Source organism: Oncorhynchus kisutch, linkage group LG6, assembly GCF_002021735.2.
Source record: "Oncorhynchus kisutch isolate 150728-3 linkage group LG6, Okis_V2, whole genome shotgun sequence".
Lineage (NCBI taxonomy): Eukaryota > Metazoa > Chordata > Actinopteri > Salmoniformes > Salmonidae > Oncorhynchus > Oncorhynchus kisutch.
Genome location: NC_034179.2, coordinates 74,375,450 through 74,401,227, shown reverse-complemented (window position 1 = coordinate 74,401,227; position 25,778 = coordinate 74,375,450). Strand labels below are relative to the sequence as shown.

Here is a 25,778-nt window from a genome sequence, read left to right as displayed (position 1 = left end):
GCAGGTTCTGTGATGTTGGGTCTCTCCTGTGTGTTGGGAGGACTGGGCCTGCTACTGAAGATCAGTTTGAAAGGCCTTCTACAGGTAAAGTGATGTGAAGGGACACTGGGGCTAGGAGGGGGTCTGAGAAAGGCTTTGGGAAACACCACAATGTTATACTTGTATTTTACCTGAAATATGATTCTGTTGTCCTACAGAGACTAATGGCCTAAACTCATCAAAGGTGAGTGTGCGAGTCATGTGTGATTTATTTCAGAATGCATTGTTTAGAATTATAATGACCCAACTGAAGCCGGGCGGGTGTGTGGGTTGCCCGCTTTGATGCCTCGCTTAATGAGAACTTGTCTCTATTTTTGTATCGCTGGCGCTGTAGTCACACAAAACCATACTTAAAAAATGTTCAAACTAATTTGAATTGGAAGAGGTAGCTAAGGGTTGAGGCTTTACAATACTAAATTAAACCAATTCATCCACTTATGGAAACACAACATCGCTATCAACAAAGATGATTGGAGATCTGGACTATCCTGCTAGCATTCAGTCACTGCTCTGCCTGTCCTTTCCACCCGCCTTGCTCTGCCTGTCCTCTCCACCCGCCTTGCTCTGCCTGTCCTTTCCACCCGCCTTGCTCTGCCTGTCCTTACCACCCGCCTTGCTCTGCCTGTTCTTTCCACCCGCCTTGCTCTGCCTGTCCTTTCCACCCGCCTTGCTCTGCCTGTCCTTTCACCCACCTTGCTCTGCCTGTCCTTTCCACCCACCTTGCTCTGCCTGTCCTTTCCACCCGCCTTGCTCTGCCTGTCCTTTCCACCCGCCTTGCTCTGCCTGTCCTTTCCACCCGCCTTGCTCTGCCTGTCCTTTCCACCCGCCTTGCTCTGCCTGTCCTTTCCACCCGCCTTGCTCTGCCTGTCCTTTCCACCCGCCTTGCTCTGCCTGTCCTTTCCACCCGCCTTGCTCTGCCTGTCCTTTCCACCCGCCTTGCTCTGCCTGTCCTTTCCACCCACCTTGCTCTGCCTGTCCTCTCCACCCGCCTTGCTCTGCCTGTCCTTTCCACCCACCTTGCTCTGCCTGTCCTCTCCACCCGCCTTGCTCTGCCTGTCCTTTCCACCCGCCTTGCTCTGCCTGTCCTTTCCACCCGCCTTGCTCTGCCTGTCCTTTCCACCCACCTTGCTCTGCCTGTCCTTTCCACCCACCTTGCTCTGCCTGTCCTTTCCACCCACCTTGCTCTGCCTGTCCTTTCCACCCACCTTGCTCTGCCTGTCCTTTCCACCCACCTTGCTCTGCCTGTCCTTTCCACCCACCTTGCTCTGCCTGTCCTTTCCACCCACCTTGCTCTGCCTGTCCTTTCCACCCTCCTTGCTCTGCCTGTCCTTTCCACCCGCCTTGCTCTGCCTGTCCTTTCCACCCGCCTTGCTCTGCCTGTCCTTTCCACCCGCCTTGCTCTGCCTGTCCTTTCCACCCGCCTTGCTCTGCCTGTCCTTTCCACCCACCTTGCTCTGCCTGTCCTTTCCACCCGCCTTGCTCTGCCTGTCCTTTCCACCTGCCTTGCTCTGCCTGTCCTTTCCACCCGCCTTGCTCTGCCTGTCCTTTCCACCCGCCTTGCTCTGCCTGTCCTTTCCACCCGCCTTGCTCTGCCTGTCCTTTCCACCCGCCTTGCTCTGCCTGTCCTTTCCACCCACCTTGCTCTGCCTGTCCTTTCCACCCACCTTGCTCTGCCTGTCCTTTCCACCCGCCTTGCTCTGCCTGTCCTTTCCACCCACCTTGCTCTGCCTGTCCTTTCCACCCACCTTGCTCTGCCTGTCCTTTCCACCCACCTTGCTCTGCCTGTCCTTTCCACCCACCTTGCTCTGCCTGTCCTTTCCACCCACCTTGCTCTGCCTGTCCTTTCCACCCACCTTGCTCTGCCTGTCCTTTCCACCCACCTTGCTCTGCCTGTCCTTTCCACCCACCTTGCTCTGCCTGTCCTCTCCATCCACCTTGCTCTGCCTGTCCTTTCCACCCACCTTGCTCTGCTTGCTCCGCCGCCTGCTTCTGGTTTTTCACTTAAGAGCCATGTTTCTTTTTCCTCAGGCCACGGTTGCTTTGGAGCTTGATGTTGACCAGGCCAAGATGAAGGGAGCTGGTCAGACAGACTCCTGTATTGATGCTGCAACTATTCCAGTGTTGACTTCCAAGAACAGTGGCTCTAACAAGAAGAGAGGCCGACTCTCCAAGAGGAGACACCACTGAACACCCTGCTGCAAATATGGGCCATTGTTTTTTTGGCACTTGAAAGATTTTGATAAATATTTAGCTTATTACTATACTTGCTGTTTCCGTTTCATTATTTCGCTCAATTGATATTTTTTGTAGAAGTTTCAATAGTTTTCAAAATGATCTCATTCAGCTGGGCACAAAAACAAGACAAGAGGTTGCTTTACAGTGAAGCATTAAGGAGAGTGGACCCACATATTAAAGACAGTGGTAGGTAACAAAAACTGACACTGTGTATCCGCCCAAAAGGACATCTACTTGTATAGTGCACATTTTCAAATAGACCTTGGTCAGGCATTATCTAAGTGATATTGAGAATGAGGATGCAGAGGAGGTAGCCTACACAGCAGCCTGGCTTTGTGGTTATCTGTCATCATGCCCTGAGTTCATAGTGAAGCACTCGACTAGACCTCAACTCCACTCACCCTCTCTCTCCCTCTTCCTTTAGTCTCGCTCACCTCTTTCTCCTTCTCTTTCGCTCCTTCTCTCTGAGGACATAAGGATTAGCATGACGTATTGGTCCTGATGGAACAGAGAAGGGGCCTGAACTGAACCAGAATTGACCTGGTGACAACCAAGACTAAACACTTTGGGAATGTGTCTGACGATGAGAATGCCAAAGAAAATGTTTTAGCTACTCCCTGTGTGTGTGTGTGTGTGTTTTTGTATGCGTGTGTGCCTGTGTGTGCGTGTGCATGCGGGCTTGAGTGTTCTTTCATAAGTGAAGGTTATATAAGTCTACACATTTGGAGTGTGCATGTGGAGGCTGTGTGTTTGTGCATCAGTGTGAGTTATGTGTATTTAGTGGCTTAGTAATTGCGACAGGGTCAAGACCAAGCCACATCATGTTGCCCCTGATTATATCGCAATTATGTTCTTGATTCTGAAACAAAAGTGCCCAACAATGGTTTGATAAGAATAATACCTTTTGTTTAATGAGACTTGCTGTAACTCCTGTGTTCATTCAATTAGTTAACAGGTCTTCTATTCAGCCTGGGGCACCCCATCCCTAATTTTCCTAAATCAGACACACCCCCGCCCCTCACTGCCCCCACCCCCACCCTGCAGCGTCCCACATCGGGACCTCGGCAACATTCAGAACACAGGCTCCACCCCCCTCCCCCCCGGACTGACCCCCCACCCATTTGATTGTGATTGACAGCGTCTTTGTTCCATTGTGCGTAGCTGTCGCCTCTGATGAAGACACACACACACACACACACACACACACACACACACACACACACACATACACACAGACCTATGTAGCTCCCCTTACTGCACAGTGCACAGAAAGACCTGGCTGCTACCTCTGTTGCAATACGTAGCTCTACACAGCCAGGATCCTCTGGTTACCAGCTCTACAGACAGGGACTCTACAGACAGGGACTCTACAGACAGACCTGGGCTCCCTCTCTGTAGGTTTCTCTGTCTCTCTCTCTTTCCCTTTCTCTCACTCTTTCTCCCTCTCTTGGTTTCTGTGTGTGTCACTCTTTCTCTCAGTGGACTTGGGATCCAGGGCTGAGGGTCCGAGGCTGAGGGTGTGGGTGTGGGGGAAGCAGCTGGTGAGGGAGGCTCTGGGGTGCAGTGGGGCCGTTTCTGAGGAGGAGGCCGTCATTAACAGGGCTCACCCCTCCTCAGGGATGGGAACCAGGTCATATTCTCTCACATGGCACAAAGCAGGGTGTGTGTGTGAGGGGGTGAGAGGGCTGGATGGGGAGCAGGCCATGACCTCTTTATATCCATCAACAGATCACCGGCTTGGTCCACACACACACTGCACACAAGCAGATGCAAAAGAACGCAGGCTCACACACACACACACGGATACTTAACAGCAGGACTAGACCTATTGGCTATGAGTGTAAGGAGACAGATCTCAGATTAGTTTACATTTCCATGGTCATTTGCAAACCAACTTTCTCTCACACACTATCATTCACTGGCTCTCCAGTCGAACCACACACAGAACAACTTTCAACACCAGTGGTTGGAAACATCCACTCAGACCCTAGTCTGAGTCATTATCCAGTCCCAACTCACAGAGATCAGTAACTTCAAAGAACAATAACCTTAATCAAGACTTACAACACCCCTCCCCCCACCCCCCGGAAAACAAACCAATATCATATGGCTACAATGATCTCCATCCCTAGACAACAGTATAATACTCTCAACAGGTCTCCTGCTCATTGAGCTGTGTGTGCTGTGGCGTCTGTAGTGGAATCGCCACCCCAAGCTGATGGTACAGCTAGAGAGAACACACAGTGATCTAGTGCCCCCAACTGGTTCACATAGAGTCCTGCAGGCACAATGGAAACCAGGCTCTCTGGAAACGCCACCAAAGACATTGAGCTAAATGCCTCATCATTACAGCGTCATTAAGAAAAAGGCTGTCTCTTTCAGAGTAAACCAAGAAGTTTATTTCTAAATCAATTAATTACTTTCAAAAATAAGATATTAACAATCTATCAATTCATACACTTTTAAAAACCACACATTCAGCTTATAAAAAGATGCAGAAATAATATGATTAAACAGCAAAACAACAATACTACTATAAAGACATACATCAAATCAAATGTACAATGAAGGAATCTAGTTTATTCTTCGTAACTCAGAGCTAAATACTGCATTGTACTAAGAGTTTAGCAAGGCCTGAGTCTTAAGTTCATTGGGTGCTACGTTACGCTTTCACTGTGATTGCAATGCTGTTGTTTTTTGTTATTCTTTGTAACTGGTTATGTGTGCTTTGTTTTTCAGACAGACAGACAAAGACGGACGGACAGACAGACAGACAGACGGACAGAGACGGACAGACGGATGGACAGACAGACAGACAGAGACGGACGGACAGACGGACAGACGGACAGATGGACAGACAGTGTCATTGCCCCAACAGTACCTCAAAAGACCAGGACGGAGGAGATGCCTGGCTGTGTTTGTGGGTAAGTTGTTTGTGTGTGATCATGTGTATGTATGAGGAGGGCCAGGAGTTTTTCCCGATCACATGATCTGACCAGAAAAAACTTCTAGCCCCATGCATGAGGTCACACTGTACTGTCTGTGTTTGTGCAATTGTGCGTGTTGCCTGGCCAAAGCTTATCCTGGTTCTCTCACGGCCTCTCTCGCCGAGAACTACATGCCCTCCTTCCCCCAGGTGGTCCAGGTTTGGGTGTCAATGAGCTACACCACTGTATATTTTTCACAGGGTATGTCCAAAATGGCACCCTATCCCTATATAATGCACTACTTTTCACCCTGGTAGTGCACAATATAGGGAATAGGGTTACATTTCATACCAAGACCGGTCTCTCTCAGTTCGGTGAGATGGTGCGTCGGCGCAGGCAGCTGCAGGTCAGGCACTTAAGGATGCTCATGGTGATGTGCATGAGGGGGCCGAAGTTGAACAGCAGGTTGTAGAAGGTATTGACCGACAGGCCGCCTGTCTCGTCGGCATACTTCATGGCCACGATGGGCGTGTACAGGCTGTTGGTCAGGTTCCTGAAGCGAGGGTTCCTTGACTCAATCACCTTCTTAGTACACTACATGGGAGAGGGAGAGAGAGAGAGAGAGAGAGAGAGAGAGAGAGAGAGAGAGAGAGAGAGAGAGAGAGAGAGAGAGAGAGAGAGAGAGAGAGAGAGAGAGAGAGAGGGAGAGAGGGAGAGGGAGAGAGGGAGAGAGGGAGAGGGAGAGGGAGAGGGAGAGAGGGAGAGGGAGAGGGAGAGGGAGAGGGAGAGGGAGAGAGAGAGAGAGAGAGAGAGAGAGAGAGAGAGAGAGAGAGAGAGAACGAACATCTGAGTGTTTATAGTACACCTGAGTTTCTTTCAAATACTTTGTGTTTGTTGGTCTGGAGTCCCAGATTGGATTGGATTTGTACTTTTGGGACTATTCCATTGGTTCCATTACACTAGGCAAACTCAAAATCCCATGAACCAAAGGGTGACACAGGGAGCGGAGCGTGTTCACTAACCTTGGCGATGTCCTCTGGGGTCTGACCCATGGCCTCAAAGATATCCTTGGAGGAGGGCAGGTAAACATCTTTAAAGTAGCGCACTGTGTCTGCATCAGCTCCTGGGTACTCCATCTTGGCCACGTCCTCCATCATCTTCGTCTCAAACTCAGTGTGCACCGGCCCTGGCTCAATCATAGACAAACTGACCGGAGAGAACAGAATAGATCTTTATTAATCTATTACACAGTAACGGCAATTCTTTATTTTTGCTGACACAGTAACCAGGTATTGAGTCACTGGCTGTAATTGAATGCCCACTGTGAAAGATACCAAGAGATGTAATGACAGAAACCCAATAGGAGTACAAGACTGACTGAGAGGAACTCACTGGACGTTGAACTTGAGCAGTTGGACAGCCATACTCTCACAGAAGCCCTCCATGGCGAACTTGGAGGCAGTGTAGACATCATTGAACACCACACCTACAGGCAGAGCAGACTCAGGGTCAGGAGGAATGGTAGTCAGAGAGCAGGACCGGAATCTACAGCTTTTACAGTTCGCCTGCTAGTCCAGATCTGTAAGTGCGCTAGACAACCCCTCAATCATTGTCATGCCAGTCTTACCCTGTAGACCCATTACACTGCTCATGACCACGATGTGTCCCGCCCGCCTCTTCTTCATGTCAGGCATGACCTCTTTAATCATCCTCACCACGCCAAAGAAGTTGGTCTCAAACACCCTCTTCATGTCCTCGATACTGATGCTTTCCACGGGTCCCAACAAGCCCACACCTGCATTGTTGACTGAGGGGAGACTCACAGATAGAGACAAGGGTTACAGACCTGTAGTTACACTACCGATACTATACAGATACTACACTGTAGCCTTCTGTACAGACAACTATAGTTATGGTTTAGAGCTGAGGCTCTAAAGCTTTAGTCACAACTGATGTTTTGTAGGCCGTCATTGTTTTATTTAACCGTTATTATAACTAGGCAAGTCAGTTAAGAACAAATTCTTATTTACAATGACGGCCTACCTGAAGGCAAAAAGCCTCCTGCAGGGACGGGGGCCTGGGATTAAAATGTTTAAATAAATTAAATACAAATATAGGACAAAACACACATCACGACAAGAGAGAAAACACAACACTACATAAGAGAGACCTAAGACAACAACATAGCAAGGCAGCAACATATGACAACACAGCATGGCAGCAACACAACATGACAACAACATGGTAGCAACACATCATGGCAGCAGCACAACATGGTAGCTGCACAAAACAGGGTACAAACATTGGGCACAGAAAACAGCACAGAGGGCAAGAGACAACAATACATCACACAAAGCAGCCACAACTGTCAGTAAGAGTGTCCATGATTGAGTCTTTGAATGAATACATTGAGATAAAACTGTCCAGTTTAAGTTTTTGTTGCAGCTCGTTCCAGTCGCTAGCTGCAGTGAACTGAAAAGAGGAGCGACCCAGGGATGTGTGTGCTTTGGGGACCTTTAACAGAATGTGACTGGCAGACGGGTGTTGTATATGGAGGATGAGGGCTGCAGTAGATATCTCAGGTAGGGGGGAGTGAAGTCTAAGATGGTTTTATAAATAAGCATCAACCAGTGGGTCTTGCAACGGGTATACAGAGATGACCAGTTTACAGAGGAGTATAGAGTGCAGTTTACAGAGGAGTATAGAGTGCAGTTTACAGAGGTGTATAGAGTGCAGTGATGTGTCCTATAAGGAGCATTGGTGGCAAATCTGATGTCCGAATGGTAAAGGAGTTCTAGCCGCTCGAGAGCACCTTTACCTGCTGATCTATAAATGATGTCTCCGCTCTGAATCAGGGTTAGTTTGGCAGCTGGGCTGAAAGACATTACGATAGAGGAAACCAAGTCTAGATTGAACTTTAGCCTGCAGCTTTTTTTTTTGTTTTGTTTTTTGTTGTTGAATTTTACCTCTTTTTCTCCCCAATTTCGTGGTATCCAATTGTTAGTAGCTACTATCTTGTCTCATCGCTACAACTCCCGTACGGGCTCGGGAGAGACGAAGGTTGAAAGTCACGCGTCCTCCGATACACAACCCAACCAAGCCACACTGCTTCTTAACACAGCACGCATCCAACCCGGAAGCCAGCCGCACCAATGTGTCGGAGGAAACACCGTGCACCTGGCAACCTTGGTTAGTGCGCACTGCGCCCGGCCCGCCACAGGAGTCGCTGGTGCGCGATGAGACAAGGATATCCCTACCGGCCAATCCCTCCTTAACCCGGACGACGTAGCCTGCAGATTTGATATGTGCTGAGAGAAGGACAGTGTACCGTCTAGCCGTACTCCCATGTACTTCAAGCTCTAAACCCTCAGAGGTAGTAATCACACCAGTGGGGTGAGGGGCATTCTTCTTATCAAACCACATGACCTTTGTTTTGGAGGTGTTCAGAACAAGGTTTAGGATAGAGAAAGCTTGCTGGACACTAAGAAAGCTTTGTTGTAGAGCATTTAACACAAAATCAGGTGAGGGGCCAGCTGAGTATAAGACTGTATCATCTGCATATAAATGGATGAGAGAGCTTTCTACTGCCTGAGCTATGTTGTTGATGTAAATTGAGAAGAGCGTGGGGCCTAGGATTGAGCCTTAGAGTACTCCCTTGGTGACAAGCAGTGGCTGAGACAGCAGATGTTCTGACTTTATACACTGCACTCTTTGTGAGAGGTAGTTAGAAAACCAGGCCAAAGACCCCTCAGAGACACCAATACTCCTTAGCCGGCCCACAAGAATGGAATGGTCTACCGTATCAAAATTACATAAATAAAGGTTAAAAATTTAAAAAAATAAAAAAGCTTTGGCCAAGTCAATAAAAATGCCAGCATTGCTTAGAATCAGGGGCAATGGTGACATCATTGAGGACTTTTAAGGTTGCAGTGACACATTCATAACCTAAGTGGAAACCAGATTTCATACCAGAGAGAATACTATAGACATCAAGAAAGCCCGAATTTGTTCTTAATTGACTTGCCTAGTTATATAAAGGTTTGAATTGTATGAACACTAGTTTTGTGTCTTGAAATACTTTTGGGAAGAATGTATGATTTTTTTCTCTGTGGGCTCCCGAGTGGCACAGCGGTATAAGGCACTGCATCTCAGTGCAAGAGGTGTCACTACAGTCCCTGATTTGAATCCAGGCTGTATCACATCCGGCTGTGATTGGGAGTCCCATAGGGCGGTGCACAATTGGCCCAGCATCGTCCGGGTTTGGCCGGGGTAGGCCGTCATTGGGAGTCCCATAGGGCGGTGCACAATTGGCCCAGCATCGTCCGGGTTTGGCCGGGGTAGGTCGTCATTGTAAATAAGAATTTGTTCTTAACTGACTTGCCTAGTTAAATTTAAAAACTAAAAAACATTAACTCCATTGGTCAGACAGTTGCACAATTCACTGTCACCACTAGGTGTCAGCACATGAATGAAATAAATAGAGAGGTGTGATGTAACAGTCTGCTGGGCTGTTTTTGTTGTATTAAGGGTAGAGGGGGTAGTGTCGGGGAGTGGAGGGTCAGGAGTGAACCTATGAATAGAAACAGTTTTCCTGGAAAAGTCCAGCAGTTGAAACAGAGGTTATAGTTTTAAGGCGTACATATACACATAGGCCTAGACCCTTCAAATTGAACTCTGGACATCGAAGCCAATTCCACTGCAGTTTTTCATTGTTCCTCCAGGGACTGATTTAGACCTGGGACACCAATTATTAAACAAGTAGAAAATAAAACCAACAGGCTTTGAACCTCGTAGGGTAAGAGTTGAATATCCCTGGCCTATACGAATGCAGGATGAACGCATGCCCTGGAACACACACATTCACAAACCCACACACACGAAAAAGGCGAGGCTATTTGTCCCAGGGCTAGAGATCAGGTCATTGCCACACAAAAGGCCAGGGCAGGAGGTTTAGCTCGTTAGTTCCAGCCCTGTTAACTCACTGAGGATATCAATATGGCGGTCCTTGACACTGTTGATGCACTGCTTGACTGACTCATCACTGCACACGTCCAGAGGCAGCAGCATGAGGGTCTTCCCATACGCATCACCTGCTGCCTCCACCAGCTTATCCTTCTTCTTCAGGTCCCGCATGGTGGCAATGACTGGGAGAGAGAGAAAGAGAGGGGATGGAGAGAGAGAGAGGCAGAGAGAGAGACACTGTTGATGAACTGCTTGACTGACTCATCACTGCACACGTCCAGAGGAAGCAGCATGAGGGTCTTCCCATACGTGTGACCTGTTGCCACAAGAAAAGGGCAACCACTGAAGAACAAACACCATTGTAAATGAAACCCATATTACTTTAACTATTTGTACATCCTTACAACACTGTACATAGCCATAGTCTCTAATGCTTTAAAACTTGTGATTTAATGTTTACTGTTCATTTTTGATAGTTTATTTCACTTTTGTTTATTGTCTATTTCACTTGCTTTGGCAATGTAAACATACACTACATGGACAAAAGTGTGTGGATTTGGCTATTTCAGCCACACCCGTTGATGACAGGTGTTTAAAATCAAGCACGCCGCCATGCAATCTCCATAGACAAACATTGGCAGTAGAATGGCCTTACTGAAGAGCTCAGTGAATTTCAAAGTGATACCGTCATAGGATGCCACCTTTCCAACAAATCAGTTCATCAAATGTCTGCCATGCTAGAGGTGCCCCAGTCAACTGTAAGTGCTGTTATTGTGAAGTGGAAACGTCTAGGAGCAAAAAAGTCTCAGCCACAAAATAATAGGCCAAACAAGCTTGCAGAACAGGACAGACGAGTGCTGAAGCGCATAGCGAGTAAAGATTGACTGTCCTCAGTTGCACTCACGGCCGAGTTCCAAACTGACTCTGGAAGCAATGTCAGCACAAGAATTGTTCATGGGGAGCTTCATGAAATGGGTTTCCATGACCAAGCAGCCGCAGACAAGCCTAAGATCACCATGCACAATGCCAAGCGTCAGCTGGAGAGGTGTAAAGCTCGCCGCCATTCGACTCTGGAAATGCGTTCTCTGGAGTGATGAATAACTCTGCACCATCTGGCAGTCCAACGGACTAATCTGGTTTTGGCAAATGCTAAAAGAACGCTCCCTGCCCGAATGCACAGTGCAAACTGGAAAGTTTGGTGGAGGAGGAATAATGGTCTGGGCTGTTTTTCATGGTTCAGGCTAGGCCCCTTAGTTCCAGTGAAGGGAAATCTTAACGCTACACCATACAATGATATTCTAGATGATTCTGTGCTTCCAACTTTGTGGCAACAGTTTGGAGAAGGCCCTTTCCTGCACAAAGCACAAAGCGAGGACCATACAGACTGTGAGCCAGGCCTAATCGCCCAACATCAGTGCCCGACCTCACTAATGCTCTTGTGGCTGAATGGAAGCCCCCGTAGCAATGTTCCAACATCTAGTGGAAAGCCTTCCCAGAAGAGTGGATGATGTTATAGCAGGGACCAACTCCATATTAATGCCCATGATGTTGGAATGAGATGTTTGACGAGCAGGTGTCCACATACTTTTAGCCATGCAGTGTATGTTTCCCATGCCAATAAAGCCCTTTGAATTGAATTGAATTGAGAGAAAGAGAGAGAGAGAGAGAGAGAGAAAGAGAGAGAGAGAGACATTTAGAGAGAGAGAGAGAGAGAGAGAGAGAGAGAGAGACATTTAGAGAGAGAGAGAGAGAGAGAGAGAGAGAGAGAGAGAGAGAGAGAGAGAGAGAGAGAGAGAGAGAGAGAGAGAGAGAGAGAGAGAGAGAGAAACTTCTGTATGTGTAATGTGTAAAACTCTAGGGAGTTTTTCCTAGCCACCGTGCTTCTACACCTGCATTGCTTGCTGTTTGGGGTTTTAGGCTGGGTTTCTGTACAGCACTTTGAGATATCAGCTGATGTACGAAGGGCTATATAAATACATTTGATTTGATTTGATTTAATGTTTACTGTTAATTTTTGTTGTTTTTCACTTTATATATTCACTTTGTATGTTGTCTACCTCACTTGCTTTGGCAATGTTAACACATGTTTCCCATGCCAATAAAGCCCTTGAATTGAATTGAATTGAATTGAATTGAATTGAATTGAGAGAGAGAGAGAGTAATATATCTGAGATATATGAGACTACATGGAACAGACTGATGACTGACCCACTGACACATAGATAAGCATATATAGTAGACTTGCACACAGGTTTATATGTAGACAGACAGACAGACAGACAGACAGACAGACAGACAGACAGACAGACAGACAGACAGACAGACAGACAGACAGACAGACAGACAGACAGACAGACAGACAGACAGACAGACAGACAGACAGACAGACAGACAGACAGACAGACAGACAGACAGACACAGACAGACAACAGCCATGCAGGTCAGTGGGTCTATTCCACGTCCATCCGCTTGTGTAACACCACTATTGATTCCCTTTGAACTCTGGACCTGGGAGACATGAACCTACATAGAGTAACAAACAGTATCTACCATCTACAGTATGTACAGAAAGGTTTTCCACATGTTTGCATCTTGCGACTTGACATTCTCCATTCCAAGTTTACAGTGAGGTCAACCACGTCTGTGTTTATTGATGAGCTCTAACACGGAAATAGAGAGACAACAGTATTACACAATAGAGATCAATGGTGGAAATCAACAGCTCGAATCAGGCACTGATCTGAAGACCTGCTGTCCTTGACAAATTAAAACATCCTCTTATCTCATCTGGTTCTGTAACCTCTGACCCAAAACCCCCAATGACAATCCAGTATCTATGGAGTGAGTGGAAGATCATGGAATAATGGTGTGTGACTAGAATAAGCACTGCTCATATCTGCTTTACTAGTGAGGGTGTGGAAGTGCTAGTGGAGAACTATGACAGACAGTGCCAGCTTCGACTGCATACTGTCTGTCGAAGGGCACGTGTTGTACACCTATGAGTAAGATCTTCATGATGAGAGAATTGGGTGTCTGTCAAGCAACAGAGAGATGTATGAGTTTCAACAGAACAACAGTTGCATTGTTCTTTCAGTTGTTGTTGGAATTATTCTTGGGCAACAGCTTAGTAAACATTCTTGAATGGAACCACACTGCCCTGAACTGGGATTGTTGAGGTTTATCTGTAGTTGGCAAATGTCACTGCTACCAATTAATACTCAGAATAACAGCGCAATATTTAATCTGGATTTTCATGATCCTTCAGAGAGAACAGATCATGTTATTTTCTGCAATGTGGTCTCTCTCTTTCTTGGAAGCAGGTCACAGTTCAACGAGAATGATTCAACCCTGAGTACTGTTGAGGGAGCTGTTAATCGCTTCTGTTGCGCTCCTCTATTTCACGGCAATAAATCCCAAGACCCCACTACCCTCAAAGAAAGAACAATTCTACGTAACCCTAGACTGACATTAATGATGGGATGTCTGTGGCTGGAAAGTGGATGACAAACGTACAAGGTCCGCGACCTTCCCCGAGCTCCGCTGAGCCTCGGTGAAGACTTCAAACAAGCCTTGCTAGTGAACCTTCGCTTGTACAGGTCTCAAACTTTGTCCCTCTTTCAACACTCGCTCCAGAGAAGGGACTATAGGCGCATTAGACACGGCACTAAACCGGGGCAGCGGTCTACAATTCAGTGCGATAAAGAGGGCTTTGTACGAGAGAAGTCACTTGAAAGAGAACTGGCAGTCTCTTTTATGATCCCCGCCTGGCAAGCGGCATCCTCGCGGAGCCGTACCCCGGAAACTTAGCTTTCAGATGATAATAGATGAATCAAGGGGGATAGAGAACCAGAGGGCTCACGATAGGAAATATATATATATATATTTTTTTTACACTAGCAATAGGAGATTACACTCGCAACACTAGCAATCGGAGATTTAGTCTAAAAGTAAAACACGTAGGCTACAAGTTATGGGCGCAAAGGTCAAACCTGCGCGTAAAAGTTGTTTTGGATAGATAGACTAATGATGACCCTATTTGTACACATAACATATTCCACAAGGGTTCAAACAGAGATCAGATGGATTTTAGTAGCATGTCGGATCAAGCTTCTGACGTTAAAGGCAGATAAACAATGTAAAGAAAGCGCATTTACCATGGTAACGCTTCTTTTCATCTTTGGCCAGCAGGACGGCGATTCGTAACCCGATGCCGGAGGAGCAACCGGTGATCAGAACTACTTTTTGTCCACTGCTCGCCATGGCTTGTCCGGTTAGGTCGTGCGTTTTAGTGGTCTTCGGCTCCGGATGGTTGTTGCAGAGCGAGCTCGAGCACTGGACTTTAAAAACTAAAGCGGATCATGCAAACACAGCGGCCATGTGAGCGGGTAATTTAGTCACATGTCCTATAAAATCGTTTACTAAAAAAGACGAGGCACCTCGCAAACTCGACTGCCAGCAGAATTTTAAATCTGATAAATGCTGCTTGCCCTGAATTGATTTAAAAAAAAGAACCTAAATGAATGCCTGTTTTACTGTGTATGGCAGCCCAACATATGGGTAGGGGTTACATTGATAAGCATTTTTCATGCAATTTTGAACAATAGCCTCAATAAATATTTATTTCCCAGTAGTGCCTATGTTTAATATTGCTGTGTTTGGATGCATTCACATCTGTCAGACATCTGTCAGGCCTACCTATTGCTGCAACCTGGTCTCAGAGTATTTCGTATTATTCTGTACGCTACATAAACCTGAGTTACTTCATTTAGTACATACTATGTTTTGTATGGTATTAATTTGTGGATGTCTATCATCCATTTCGTATGATAAGCTATGTTACGAATTACAATTCATATTATATGTTACAAATTGAATTCATACAATATGTTACGAATTAGAATAATGTACACTATTCTACGGATTTTCTAAATGTATGATATGTAACAAATTCCAATTTGTTGTGGCTAACGTTAGCTAGGTGTCAAGGTGGCTAAAGCTAACGTTATGTAACCATACCAAATTTAACATAGCATACTAATTTGACCACCCGGATTGACATTTACTATGTTATGTCTAGTCTATGAGACCTGGCTGATTTATGCCTAGTCATAAAACCCCGAAATGTAAGCCTACTTTTGGTTTATGTAAACAAATATTTGATAGAGTATTATTCTTACTAAAATAAATAAATATTAATGAAGAAACGTTTAAGATTGTAGAAACCTATATCAGAATTGTGTGCTGCTATTAGACCATTCAAATTAAATTTGACCACACAATGTTAAAATAATGAGAACCCTATAGATTAAAGTGTGAAAACAATTGAAGGTCAAGCGCAAAGTTCAATATTGTGGCGTTTAGTCCTACGTCACGTCACTATATTCAAATTTCACACTGGCGTGGTTTAAGCTCTCCTTCAGTAACGTTGTGTAATCTAGATGCGCTACAAGCGCTGGAGCTCTCCTGCCATCTCCTGGCAGAATGAACAATTACACAAATACAGAATGAATGGGTTTGGAACAGACAAGGCTTATCCCATGTAGTCCCAAATGCAGTTATTATTCCTATTCCTGTGTCGCATCCAATGCTGAAGAAAAGTAATTGATGGTAATTCTGTCATGCTGTTTTAAGGGCAGTATTTTAAGTCTATATAGGTAGAAGAAGCAGAATGTGTTTGTAGTCAGTGCAATAGTGGTCTGTCAGTTTGGAGTTATAGTTATGTGTTGCTTTGGCTTGGAGACAGAGAGACGTTGCCTTGTTTGAACATGGGAATTCTGCTCAAGGTGGGCGTAGCAAGGTGTAAAGGTGCATATGATAAGATTGTAAAACCAGGCTGGTTTCCGTAGCGATGGTGATTGGGTCAGAGTACAAAGGTCACACCCATGCTAGGGCTTGTTGGACACTCAATATCTCAATATGTTATTGCCACAGCTGCATGGCCAGAGAGCTGAGCTGAAACCATCTCTCTTCCTGTCTCTTCCTGTCTCTCTCTCAGCATATCCATCCATCTCCTGTGCTTTGCATTTAACCTCAAACAAACCTGTGATGTACGGTATTCATGAACCCCCCTCCATCTTTACAGTCCACACAACATAACATAGGCTACAGAGATCACTATTCTTACCACAGGATAGGTATAGAGGACACACACACACACACACACACACACACACACACACACACACACACACACACACACACACACAACAAGCCTTGTTGTGAAAAATGTGACTGCAAGCACATGACATACACGACATGGGAGAAAATAGACAGCAGTAAAGCAGTGCAGAGAAACAGAATGGGAAGATTTTTTCTACTACTGTCGACACAGAGCATTACGTAATGTAATCCCTACCCCCCAAAAAGCCAATGTTCCAACTTTTAATCTCTGAAAAATCGGGGGGGGTAAACCAGAGAACAACTTTTATTAGATGTTGACTGATAATGGTTAAGGTAAAATAGTTTTAAAGGGTTTATATGATAATAATGAACTGTTTACAAACTATCGATACACTCTTTATAATATCCACATGGTGCTCCCCATCTTCACAATGGATCAAAGAACAAACATTTCTAAGAATTGTACCGGTACTGTAGATCTACTTTTCAGACTCAAGATGAGAAAACACAAACCGTCAATGACACTTTACAGCCATCCTGTAACATTTGGGTGTGTGAATGTTTGATTTGTGTTTGTGTTGCTCCAGAGACTCTGTCCATGGTGGTGGGCTGAGGCTGGGGAGCCAGTTGAGGTGAGAAGGGAAGGGACGCAGGAGCAGGCGGGAGTTCTTGACATGCCTTTCCCCCTGCCTGGGGAGACTGTGGAAAGGTGTGTGTGGTGGTAGACACATTAGAAGAGCTGAAGGGGAGGGAATGTTGTCAGCAGCCTTCTAGCTATCACTCTGGTATTTGAAGACAGAGAGAGAGAGAGAAAGACAGAGAGAGAGACAGAGAGAGGGAGGGAGGGAGGTAGAAAAGGACAGAGAGAGAGGAGGAGAGGGAATGGTGCAGGCTCGTACACGTTGTTTTCCCCTGCCACGCGTACTCCTCCCTCAGAACCATATATAAATTCTCCTCTTTTATGGCTCTCCACTTTCTCCAACTACACCTCGTTCATCCTCCAAGTTGCCTCCATCTTTTAGTCCTCCTTTACCTTCCTACCACTTCTCCCCTGTAACTTTCTTCTCTTCAGATGCAGACAGCTGAGATAAAGCACCATAAGGAAACGTGTTGCCAAAAGATCGCTCCCCAATCGTCTCTCTGACCTCTGACCTTTTCTCTCTGACATCTCATTGTACCCCAGGTGGGACCTGCGCCACATAAGACCCTCATCCTATTCATGGGAGTTCAGTCACAGTTCTGACAGGAGACTAGAGAGAGGCAACACATGTTCTCTCTTTTCCATAAGAGGCTAATAGTCCATTTCCTGTTTGCTGAGTTGAAGGATACTTGAACGTATGCCTTTTGGATGGAACCATCAGTTCTATCCCTCAGTTCAGATTTATCTCTGACTCACTGTCAATGCTGTTTCTACTCATTTCAGTGAAAATGAGAGATGATTTGGTCTTTGAAGTGGAATCAATATATGATTGAGTTACTTTTAGTTTTTCTTGGTTATAATGATTTAGTTCAGGGAATAAATCCAAACATCAAGTTTCAATGTTTGACTGAATACTCACACTATTTTAGTGCACAAATTGTGATAATGCACGTGAGAAAAATACTTCTCCGTGTAACCTTAACTTTGCAATGAAACATAGGATTGCTTGTCCATGTCTAAATGTGTTAGTCCAGCCTGCTCTATCCCCCTTGCCTGTAACAGTGGCCTGGCCACCAGACTGGCTGAGCTGAATGAGTTTGGAGGGGACAAATGGGACTGGCTCTGAAAGCACAAACAGTGGCTGTGTGAAAGAGCCCAGTGGACTGGAATGTTTGCTACAGGTCAGGAGTGGTGCTTTCTGCTCTTTTGTGTGCAGTCTGCTGAGGAGGTGTGGAATGCAAACTTCCCAGAGGAGAACAGAGGAGGGGAAAAGTAAATGAAAGGAAAAAAGGGAAAGAGAGTGGTAGGGGGAGAGGGCGAGAGAACAAAAGCTTTTTAAGTAACAGAGTGGATCCAGAGAGTGAGAAGGGAGTGAGAGACAGGGATGAGACATTTGAGAGGGTTCTGAGGCTGACAGAACCAAAGAGAAGGAGAGAGAGAAGGGACAGAGAGAGGAGGAGGAACAGAGTGAAAGATAGAGAGTAGGGACATAGAGAGTGAGAGAGCGGTGAATGAGAGTGGTGGCGATTGTTTGAGCAGATTATTAATGAGACTTAATCCTTAATGTTAATTAGCTGAATCATCCCCCATCAGTAATTATTTTCATTAACACCCCCTACAAACCCCAATCTGACCTGGTGTTTTATATGAGCTATCAGAATGGGTTTAATAGTCCAGTAACTCTTCTCTTTCTCTCATTTCTCTCCTGCTCATGTGCACTGTGTCATTTCCTGTTGAACTAAGAAAAATAAACGAATTCTTATTTACAATGACAGCCTAAGAACAGTGGGTTAACTGCCTTGTTCAGAGGCAGAACAACATATTTATACCTTGTCAGCTCAGGGATTCAATCTAGCAACCTTTCGGTTACTGGCCCAACGCTCTAACCACTAGGCTACCTGCCGCTGTTTACCTTGGTTTCACAGTGACTTTATGCAGTTACTGCTAACATGACCCCCATTTTATCCAAAACACAATACAATAGAGGCAGGATAATTGTCCACACGATTAAGCATATATTTAATGTAGCAAAAATTACATTAACTTATTTTCGACCTAATGGGCAGTTACTGCCTTTTTGCTTGTTAGGGCAGCCTAGCTCTATTACAATGGACCTAAAGTGAACTAGGAAAAAGTCACAATTAGTCACTCCCCTGTTGAGACAGTATGTGAGTCACATCCTGACCTGATCTCATTTAGGGAGGCACAGAAGTCTTGTGTTTTTTCCCATGATATAAATACAGTATCCAGTCACTGGTCCCACTAACCCCTGTAAACATTTAGTCCTTAGTAACACAGACCTCCATCCTCCACAGTGTGGTTTACGCAGTCATGAGTTCACTAGGCGGGGACTTTCTAATGACATGTTATATGGATGTGAACAGGATGGATGCAAAGGCTAAAACTGCCAACAGATCTGATCTATAGTCTCAGATGACAAGGGTTTTATAGAGGATTCTTGTTGGTAGGGAATTGGTCAGTGAAATATCCCCATTGACCACATGACCAAGAGTACACACTTTGACCAACTTCGAACATGACAGAACCATCCAGATGTGTGTAGGTGCCTAAGATGGAACGAGGCAATGATATATTATGATATAAGTGGTGGAACGTGATGAGTTCATTCACTGTGCCCCCGGCCAGCTACTTTAGATATGAGGTGCTTTGATTTATTTCAGCAGGTGTGGTGTGAAGATTGTGTAGCACTGTGATCATATATAAACCTCAGCTTCCACTGTGACATATGGAACTAAATGTAGAAATATACCTACTTAATCTGGTCTGTATATCCAGCAGTCAGAGAGCTCTGTACCAAGATGGAGACATACAGTGCCTTCGGAAAGTATTTCAGACCTCTTGACTTTTTCCACATTTTGTTACGTTACAGCCTTATTCTAATCTACACACAATTCCCCACAATGACAAAGCAAAAACAGGTTTTTAGAAATGTTTGCAAATGTATGAACATGTAAAACTGAAATATTATATTGAAATAAGTATTCAGACACTTTACTCAGTACTTTGGTACTTTCACCTTTAGCAGAGTTTACAGCGTCAATTCTTCTTGGGCATGACACTGCAAACTTGGCAGAGTTTCTCCCATTCTTCTCTGCAGATCCTCTCAAGCTCTGTCAGATTGGATGGGGAGTGTTGCTGCACAGCAAAAGTTGAAGTCGGAAGTTTACATACACTTTAGCCGAATACATTTAAACTCAGTTTTTCACAATTCCTGACATTATAGGTCAGTTAGGATCACCACTTAATTTTAAGAATGTGAAATGTCAGAATAACAGTAGAGAGAATGATTTATTTAAGCTTTTATTTCTTTCATCACATTACCAATGGGTCAGAAGTTTACATACACTTAATTACTATTTGGTAGCATTGCCCTTAAATTGTTTAACTTGGGTCAAACGTTTCGGATAGCCTTCCACAAGCTTCCCACAATAAGTTAATTTTGTCCCATTCCTCCTGACAGAGCTGGTGTAATTGAGTCAGGTTTGTAGGCCTCCTTGCTCGCACACGCTTTTTCAGTTCTGCCCACAAATTTTCTATGGGATTGAGGTCAGGGCTTTGTGATGGTCACTCCAATACCTTGACTTTGTTGTCCTTATGTTGCTTCAATATATCCACCTAATTTCCCTGCCTCATGATGCCATCTGTTTTGTGAAGTGCACCAGTCCCTCCTGCAGCAAAGCACCCCCACAACATGATGCTGCCACCCCTGTGCTTTACGGTTGGGATGGTGTTCTTCGGCTTGCAAGCCTCCCCTTTTTCCTCCAAACATAACGATGGTCATTATGGCCAAACAGTTCTATTTTCGTTTCATCAGACCAGAGGATATTTCTCCAAAAAGTATGATCTTTGTCCCCACTGTCATGACTGTCCTGATCAGGTCAGGTTACAGGAGACCTCAGAACATTAAACATTAAATAAAGGGACTTTCGAACAATGGTTTCCGTCAGCCACAATGGTGGTCATGACAATAGATGGAATATGAAAATGTATTCTTGTTTTGTTATTAAAGGTTAATAGATGACGTTATTACGAAAACATTGTAACGTCAACAGTTTACCTAGTATATGTTTGATGTTTATACATTGTACGTTGAATGGAAAATGTCAAAATCAAAGAGAAAGTTTTGGTAAAGATGAGATGTGAAGTTAGTTGTCTAAAATTGGATTTGAATCAAATCTAGACCTTGCCCATAACTTGGTACGCCCAGAGAAGGGCCCACTTTTGACACGAGGCTATAAAACCTGTGAGTAAAGAATTTACAGAGGAGACTACGTGACCCAAGCTGCAGCCGAAGTCTAAAAAGTCAACAAACTCAAAACGCAACACAAGTTTGAAGACAAAGAAATATTTTTCTACCCAAACTACGGATGAGTAGCTGTGTCTAAGGGGGTGAATTCAAGCCGGACCACCTAGCATCCAATCCCAGCGAATCGTGGTATCTAAACGGTTTCATTCCTATGCTGTGAGCTCTGAGCTGCAGAGCTGTCTGTCCTCAGAAGACACCTTCCAGAGCAATGGTGAGGGAACAGACTCCTAAGCGAAAAGGACACTGACATCGTGAGGACGACCAGAAAGGTGCGCCGGAGAAGTGCGTCATGGAGCAGCCTGAACGGTCCCCTGAACGGTCCACGTAGAGAATCCTCGGAGACCTTCCCCACGTAATTACAACATTATATTCTGACCCATAAGAGCGGCAGTTTGGGGCAAGGCTAGAGTTAGAATAGCATAGCTGACAAGTTCACTCAAATGTATATTTCTCTTGTGTACTTTTTTTGGGTAACATGCGCCATAGTGTGTTGGCCTGTTATACTAAGTTCTAATCAATAGCCTATAAAATGTTTTGTCTATGTGTACCTTTTATCAACATTTTAGCTTTCTAGTAAATAAATATTCAACTAAGATTGGTGTGATACGAACTCATTGGTGAGACCCGGGTCCGTACAGATTCACGGACTACACGACGTTCAGAACAAGATTGTAGAGGTAACTGGTCAATTGGCGGCTGTTGTAAAATCGATATTCTGATATTCTTTGAGTTAATTTGGGAAATAGAAACTCAATAAAAACTAGTTTTCCCATGGTGCCCCAGGTTAATGAGTTAATAATTGCTTGATTCAGTTAATCACGCAATTAGAAACATTTAATCATTCGATGAGCAACAGTCTAATTAATTACAGTCTAATTAATAACAGTCTAATTAATTAACTAATACAACATCACGACACCACGTTTAGTTGCAAACCATAGTCTGGCATTTTTATGGCAGTTTTGGAGCAGTGGCTTCTTCCTTGCTGAGTGGCATTTCAGGTTATGTCGATATAGGACTTGTTTTACTGTGGATATAGATACTTTTGTACCTGTTTCCTTCAGCATCTTCACAAGGTCCTTTGCTGTTGTTCTGGGATTGATTTGCAATTTTCGCACCAAAGCACGTTTATCTCTCGGAGACAGAAAGTGTCTCCTTCCTGAGCGGAATGACGGCTGCGTGGTCCCATGGTGTTTATACTTGCGTACTATTGTTTGTACAGATGAACGTGGTACCTTCAGGCGTTTGGAAATTTCTCCCAAGGATGAACCAGACTTGTGGAGGTCTACAATTGTTTTCTGAGGTCTTGGCTGATATCTTTTGATTTTCCCATGATGTCAAGCAAAGAGGCACTGAGTTTGAAGGTAGGCCTTGAAATACATCCACAGGTACACCTCCAATTGACTCAAATGATGTCAATTAGCCTATCAGAAGCTTCTAAAGCCATGACATCATTTTCTGGAATTTTCCAAGCTGTTTAAAGGCACAGTCAACTTAGTGTATGTAAACTTCTGACCCACTGGAATTGTGATACAGTGAATTATAAGTGATACAGTGATACAGTGAATCTGTCTGTAAACAATTGCTGGAAAAATGTCTTGTGTCATGCACAAAGTAGATGTCCTAACTGACATGCCAAAACTACAGTTTGTTTACAAGTAATTTGTGGAGTGGTTGAAAAATGAGTTTTAATGACTCCAACCTAAGTGTATGTAAACTTCCGACTCCAACTGTATTTTCAGGTCTCTCCAGAGATGTTTGATTGGGTTGTTGTCCTGTTGGAAGGTGAACATTCGCCCCAGTCTGAGGTCCTGTGCACCCTGGAGTAGGTTTTCATCAAGGATCTCTCTGTACCTTTCTCCGTTCACCTCGATCCTGACTCCCAGTCCATGCTGCTGAAAAACATTCTCACAGCATGATGCTGCCACCACCATGCTTCACTGTAGGGATGTTGCTCGGTTTCTTCCAGACGTGCTTGGCATTCAGGCCAAAGAGTTCAATCTTGGTTTCATCAGACAAGAGAATCTTGTTTCTCATGGTCTGAGAGTCTTTAAGTGCCATTTGGCAAACTCCAAGCGGGCTGTCATGTGCCTTTTACTGAGGAGTGACTTCCCCCTGGCCATTCTACCATAAAAGTCTGATTGGTGGAGTGCTGCAGAGATTGTTGTCCTTCTGGAAGGTTCTCCCATCTCCACAGAGGAACTGTGGAGCTCTGTCAGAGTGACCATCGGGTTATTGGTTACCTCCCTGACCAAGGCCCTTCTCCCCCAATTGCTCAGTTTGGCCGGGCGGACAGTTCTAGGAAGACACTTGGTGGTTCCAAACTTCTTCCATTAAATAATGATGGAGGCCACTGTGTTCTTGGGGACCTTCAATGCTGCAGAAATATTTTGGTACCTTTCCCCAGATTTGTGTCTCAACCCAATGCTATCTCAGAGCTCTACGGACAATTCCTTCGACCTCATGGCTTGGTTTTTGCTCTGACATACACTGTCAACTGTGGGACCTTATATACACAGGTGTGTGACTTTCCAAATCATGTCCAATCAATTGAATATACCACAAGTGGACTCCAATCAAGTTGTAGAAACATCTCAAGGGCTCCCGGGTGGCGCAGCTGTCTAAGGCACTGCATCTCAGTGCTTGAGGTGTCACTACAGACACCCTAGTTTGATTCCAGGCTGTATCACAATCGGCTGTGATTAGGAGTCCCATAGGGCGACGCACAATTGGCCCAGCATCATCGGGGTTTGGCCGGTGTAGGCACGTCATTGTAAACAAAAATTTGTTCTTAACTGACTTGCCATTTAAATTAAGGGTAACACAATTGTTTTAAGGATGATCAATGGATGCAGGATGCACAGGAGCTCAATTTCAATCACCATGCAAGGGTCTGAATACTTATGTAAGTAAGGTTTTATATTTTATACATTTGCAAAAAATTCTAAAAACCTGTTTTCGCTTTGTCATTATGGTGTATTGTGTGTAGATTGCTAAGGATTTGTTTTTGTAATCAATTTTAGAATAAGGCTGTAACTTAGCAAAATGTGGAAAAGGTCAAGGGATCTGAATACTTTCTGAGTGTAGAAGCAATGTTGAGTGTTTGGTAGTGGGGGGGTTCACATATATAGTAGTAGATCGCTGTGTGTGGGGGGGGCTTGACATATGTAGGATGGTGTGTGTGGACATGTGTGTGAGGGGCTTGACATGTAGGACGGTGTGTGTATATGTGTGTGGGCAGTTACCTTCATACATCCATCAGGCCAAGGGTACCAGAGTCTGACAGATGAAACTACATTTTCTCTCCAGAGCCAAACAATCTGATCTCACTCCGAACCTTTCTTTGTTTTCTCAAATACCTTTCGCTCAGTTAGTTATGAACGTCAGTTTTCTCTCTGTTCTGTACTGACTAAAGGCATTTTTAGAACTGTACGTTTTGGGGAATTTGATATTTGAGGTTGGACCACATATTAGCTTTGGTCTCATCCGTCTCATGTATTGTCTACAGATGTTAGTAATGCTCTCCTCATGGGGGGAAGGTTCTCTTAGCTGTTCCTGACATCTCCATGTATAACCCACTTTAAATGGACCATCATATAGCAACCAATTTTCAAATATCAACCAATCTGTCACACTTTCAACATTTTTCAAATATACAATAATAACCATCATCATGAACCACGTAATCTTCGTCATCATCATTACTACACATCTTCCACATTACTGTACCTCTCAATGGGCCTTCAGTGTAAGCAGATGATAACAGGGTCTGGATCCCTTAGCTTTAGTGTATCATACTGTCGAAGTATCTAATGATGAAATGCAAACCGATGACATCATAGGTGTATCACTGGTGAGATAATATAAGTGTTATATAAGAAGACAAAATGTCAAATAAATCATTCAAAATGCAAATTCCCTTTCAAATGTCAATAAATCAAGAGTCTGGCAAGCAGAGACTCAGTTGCATCCTAACTCTGAGATTTCACATGCATAATTCCTTCAACCGGATGGCTGTCCTGTCCTGGCATGTTCTGCTACTGAATGGAGAGAAAGGAAATGGAGGCAGTCAGTTTAAAAGCCCTTTCTAGGGTTTATACAGATGTAGGATCTTAATTTGATCTGGTTTGCTACAGCAGGAAAATAATCCTGCAGCAACAGGAAATGTGAATTATTATGTAGATTATAATTAATGGACATTTCTGTAGGGTTTGATACATTTTTCATTCAGGGCAAATCAAGTCTGAAATTTCAAAGTGGAAATGAATAACTTTAGAATACTTTTTAAAACTCAAATACACAACACGTTCGCATTTCCTCCTCTGCTGGAAAATTCTCAGCAACAAAAGAGTGATCAAATTAAGATCCTACATCTGTAGTTCCAAACTCCAAAAACTCAGACTTTACGATGAATGTAAAGGTAAACTGTCACCACGTTGCTGTTATCTCTGCTATGGGATGATGACAGAATAAAGCTCTTCTCACATTCTCCTCTTACACCTTCCACCGCCTCAATGATTAAATGACA

At 44.6% G+C, this 25,778-nt stretch overlaps 1 protein-coding gene across 1 annotated transcript; it reads right to left on the bottom strand.

Moving 5' to 3' along the window:
- Positions 1–4,834: 4,834 nt before the first annotated feature.
- LOC109891972 (retinol dehydrogenase 8) lies at positions 4,835–14,565 on the bottom strand. Its single transcript, XM_031827510.1, has 6 exons — positions 14,318–14,565; positions 10,184–10,345; positions 6,829–7,008; positions 6,594–6,687; positions 6,224–6,407; positions 4,835–5,795 (listed from the first exon to the last, which is right to left on the bottom strand). Exons 1-6 carry the CDS (start codon positions 14,421–14,423, stop codon positions 5,568–5,570), a joined length of 954 nt encoding a protein of 317 aa, XP_031683370.1. The 5' UTR covers positions 14,424–14,565; the 3' UTR covers positions 4,835–5,567.
- Positions 14,566–25,778: the final 11,213 nt, after the last annotated feature.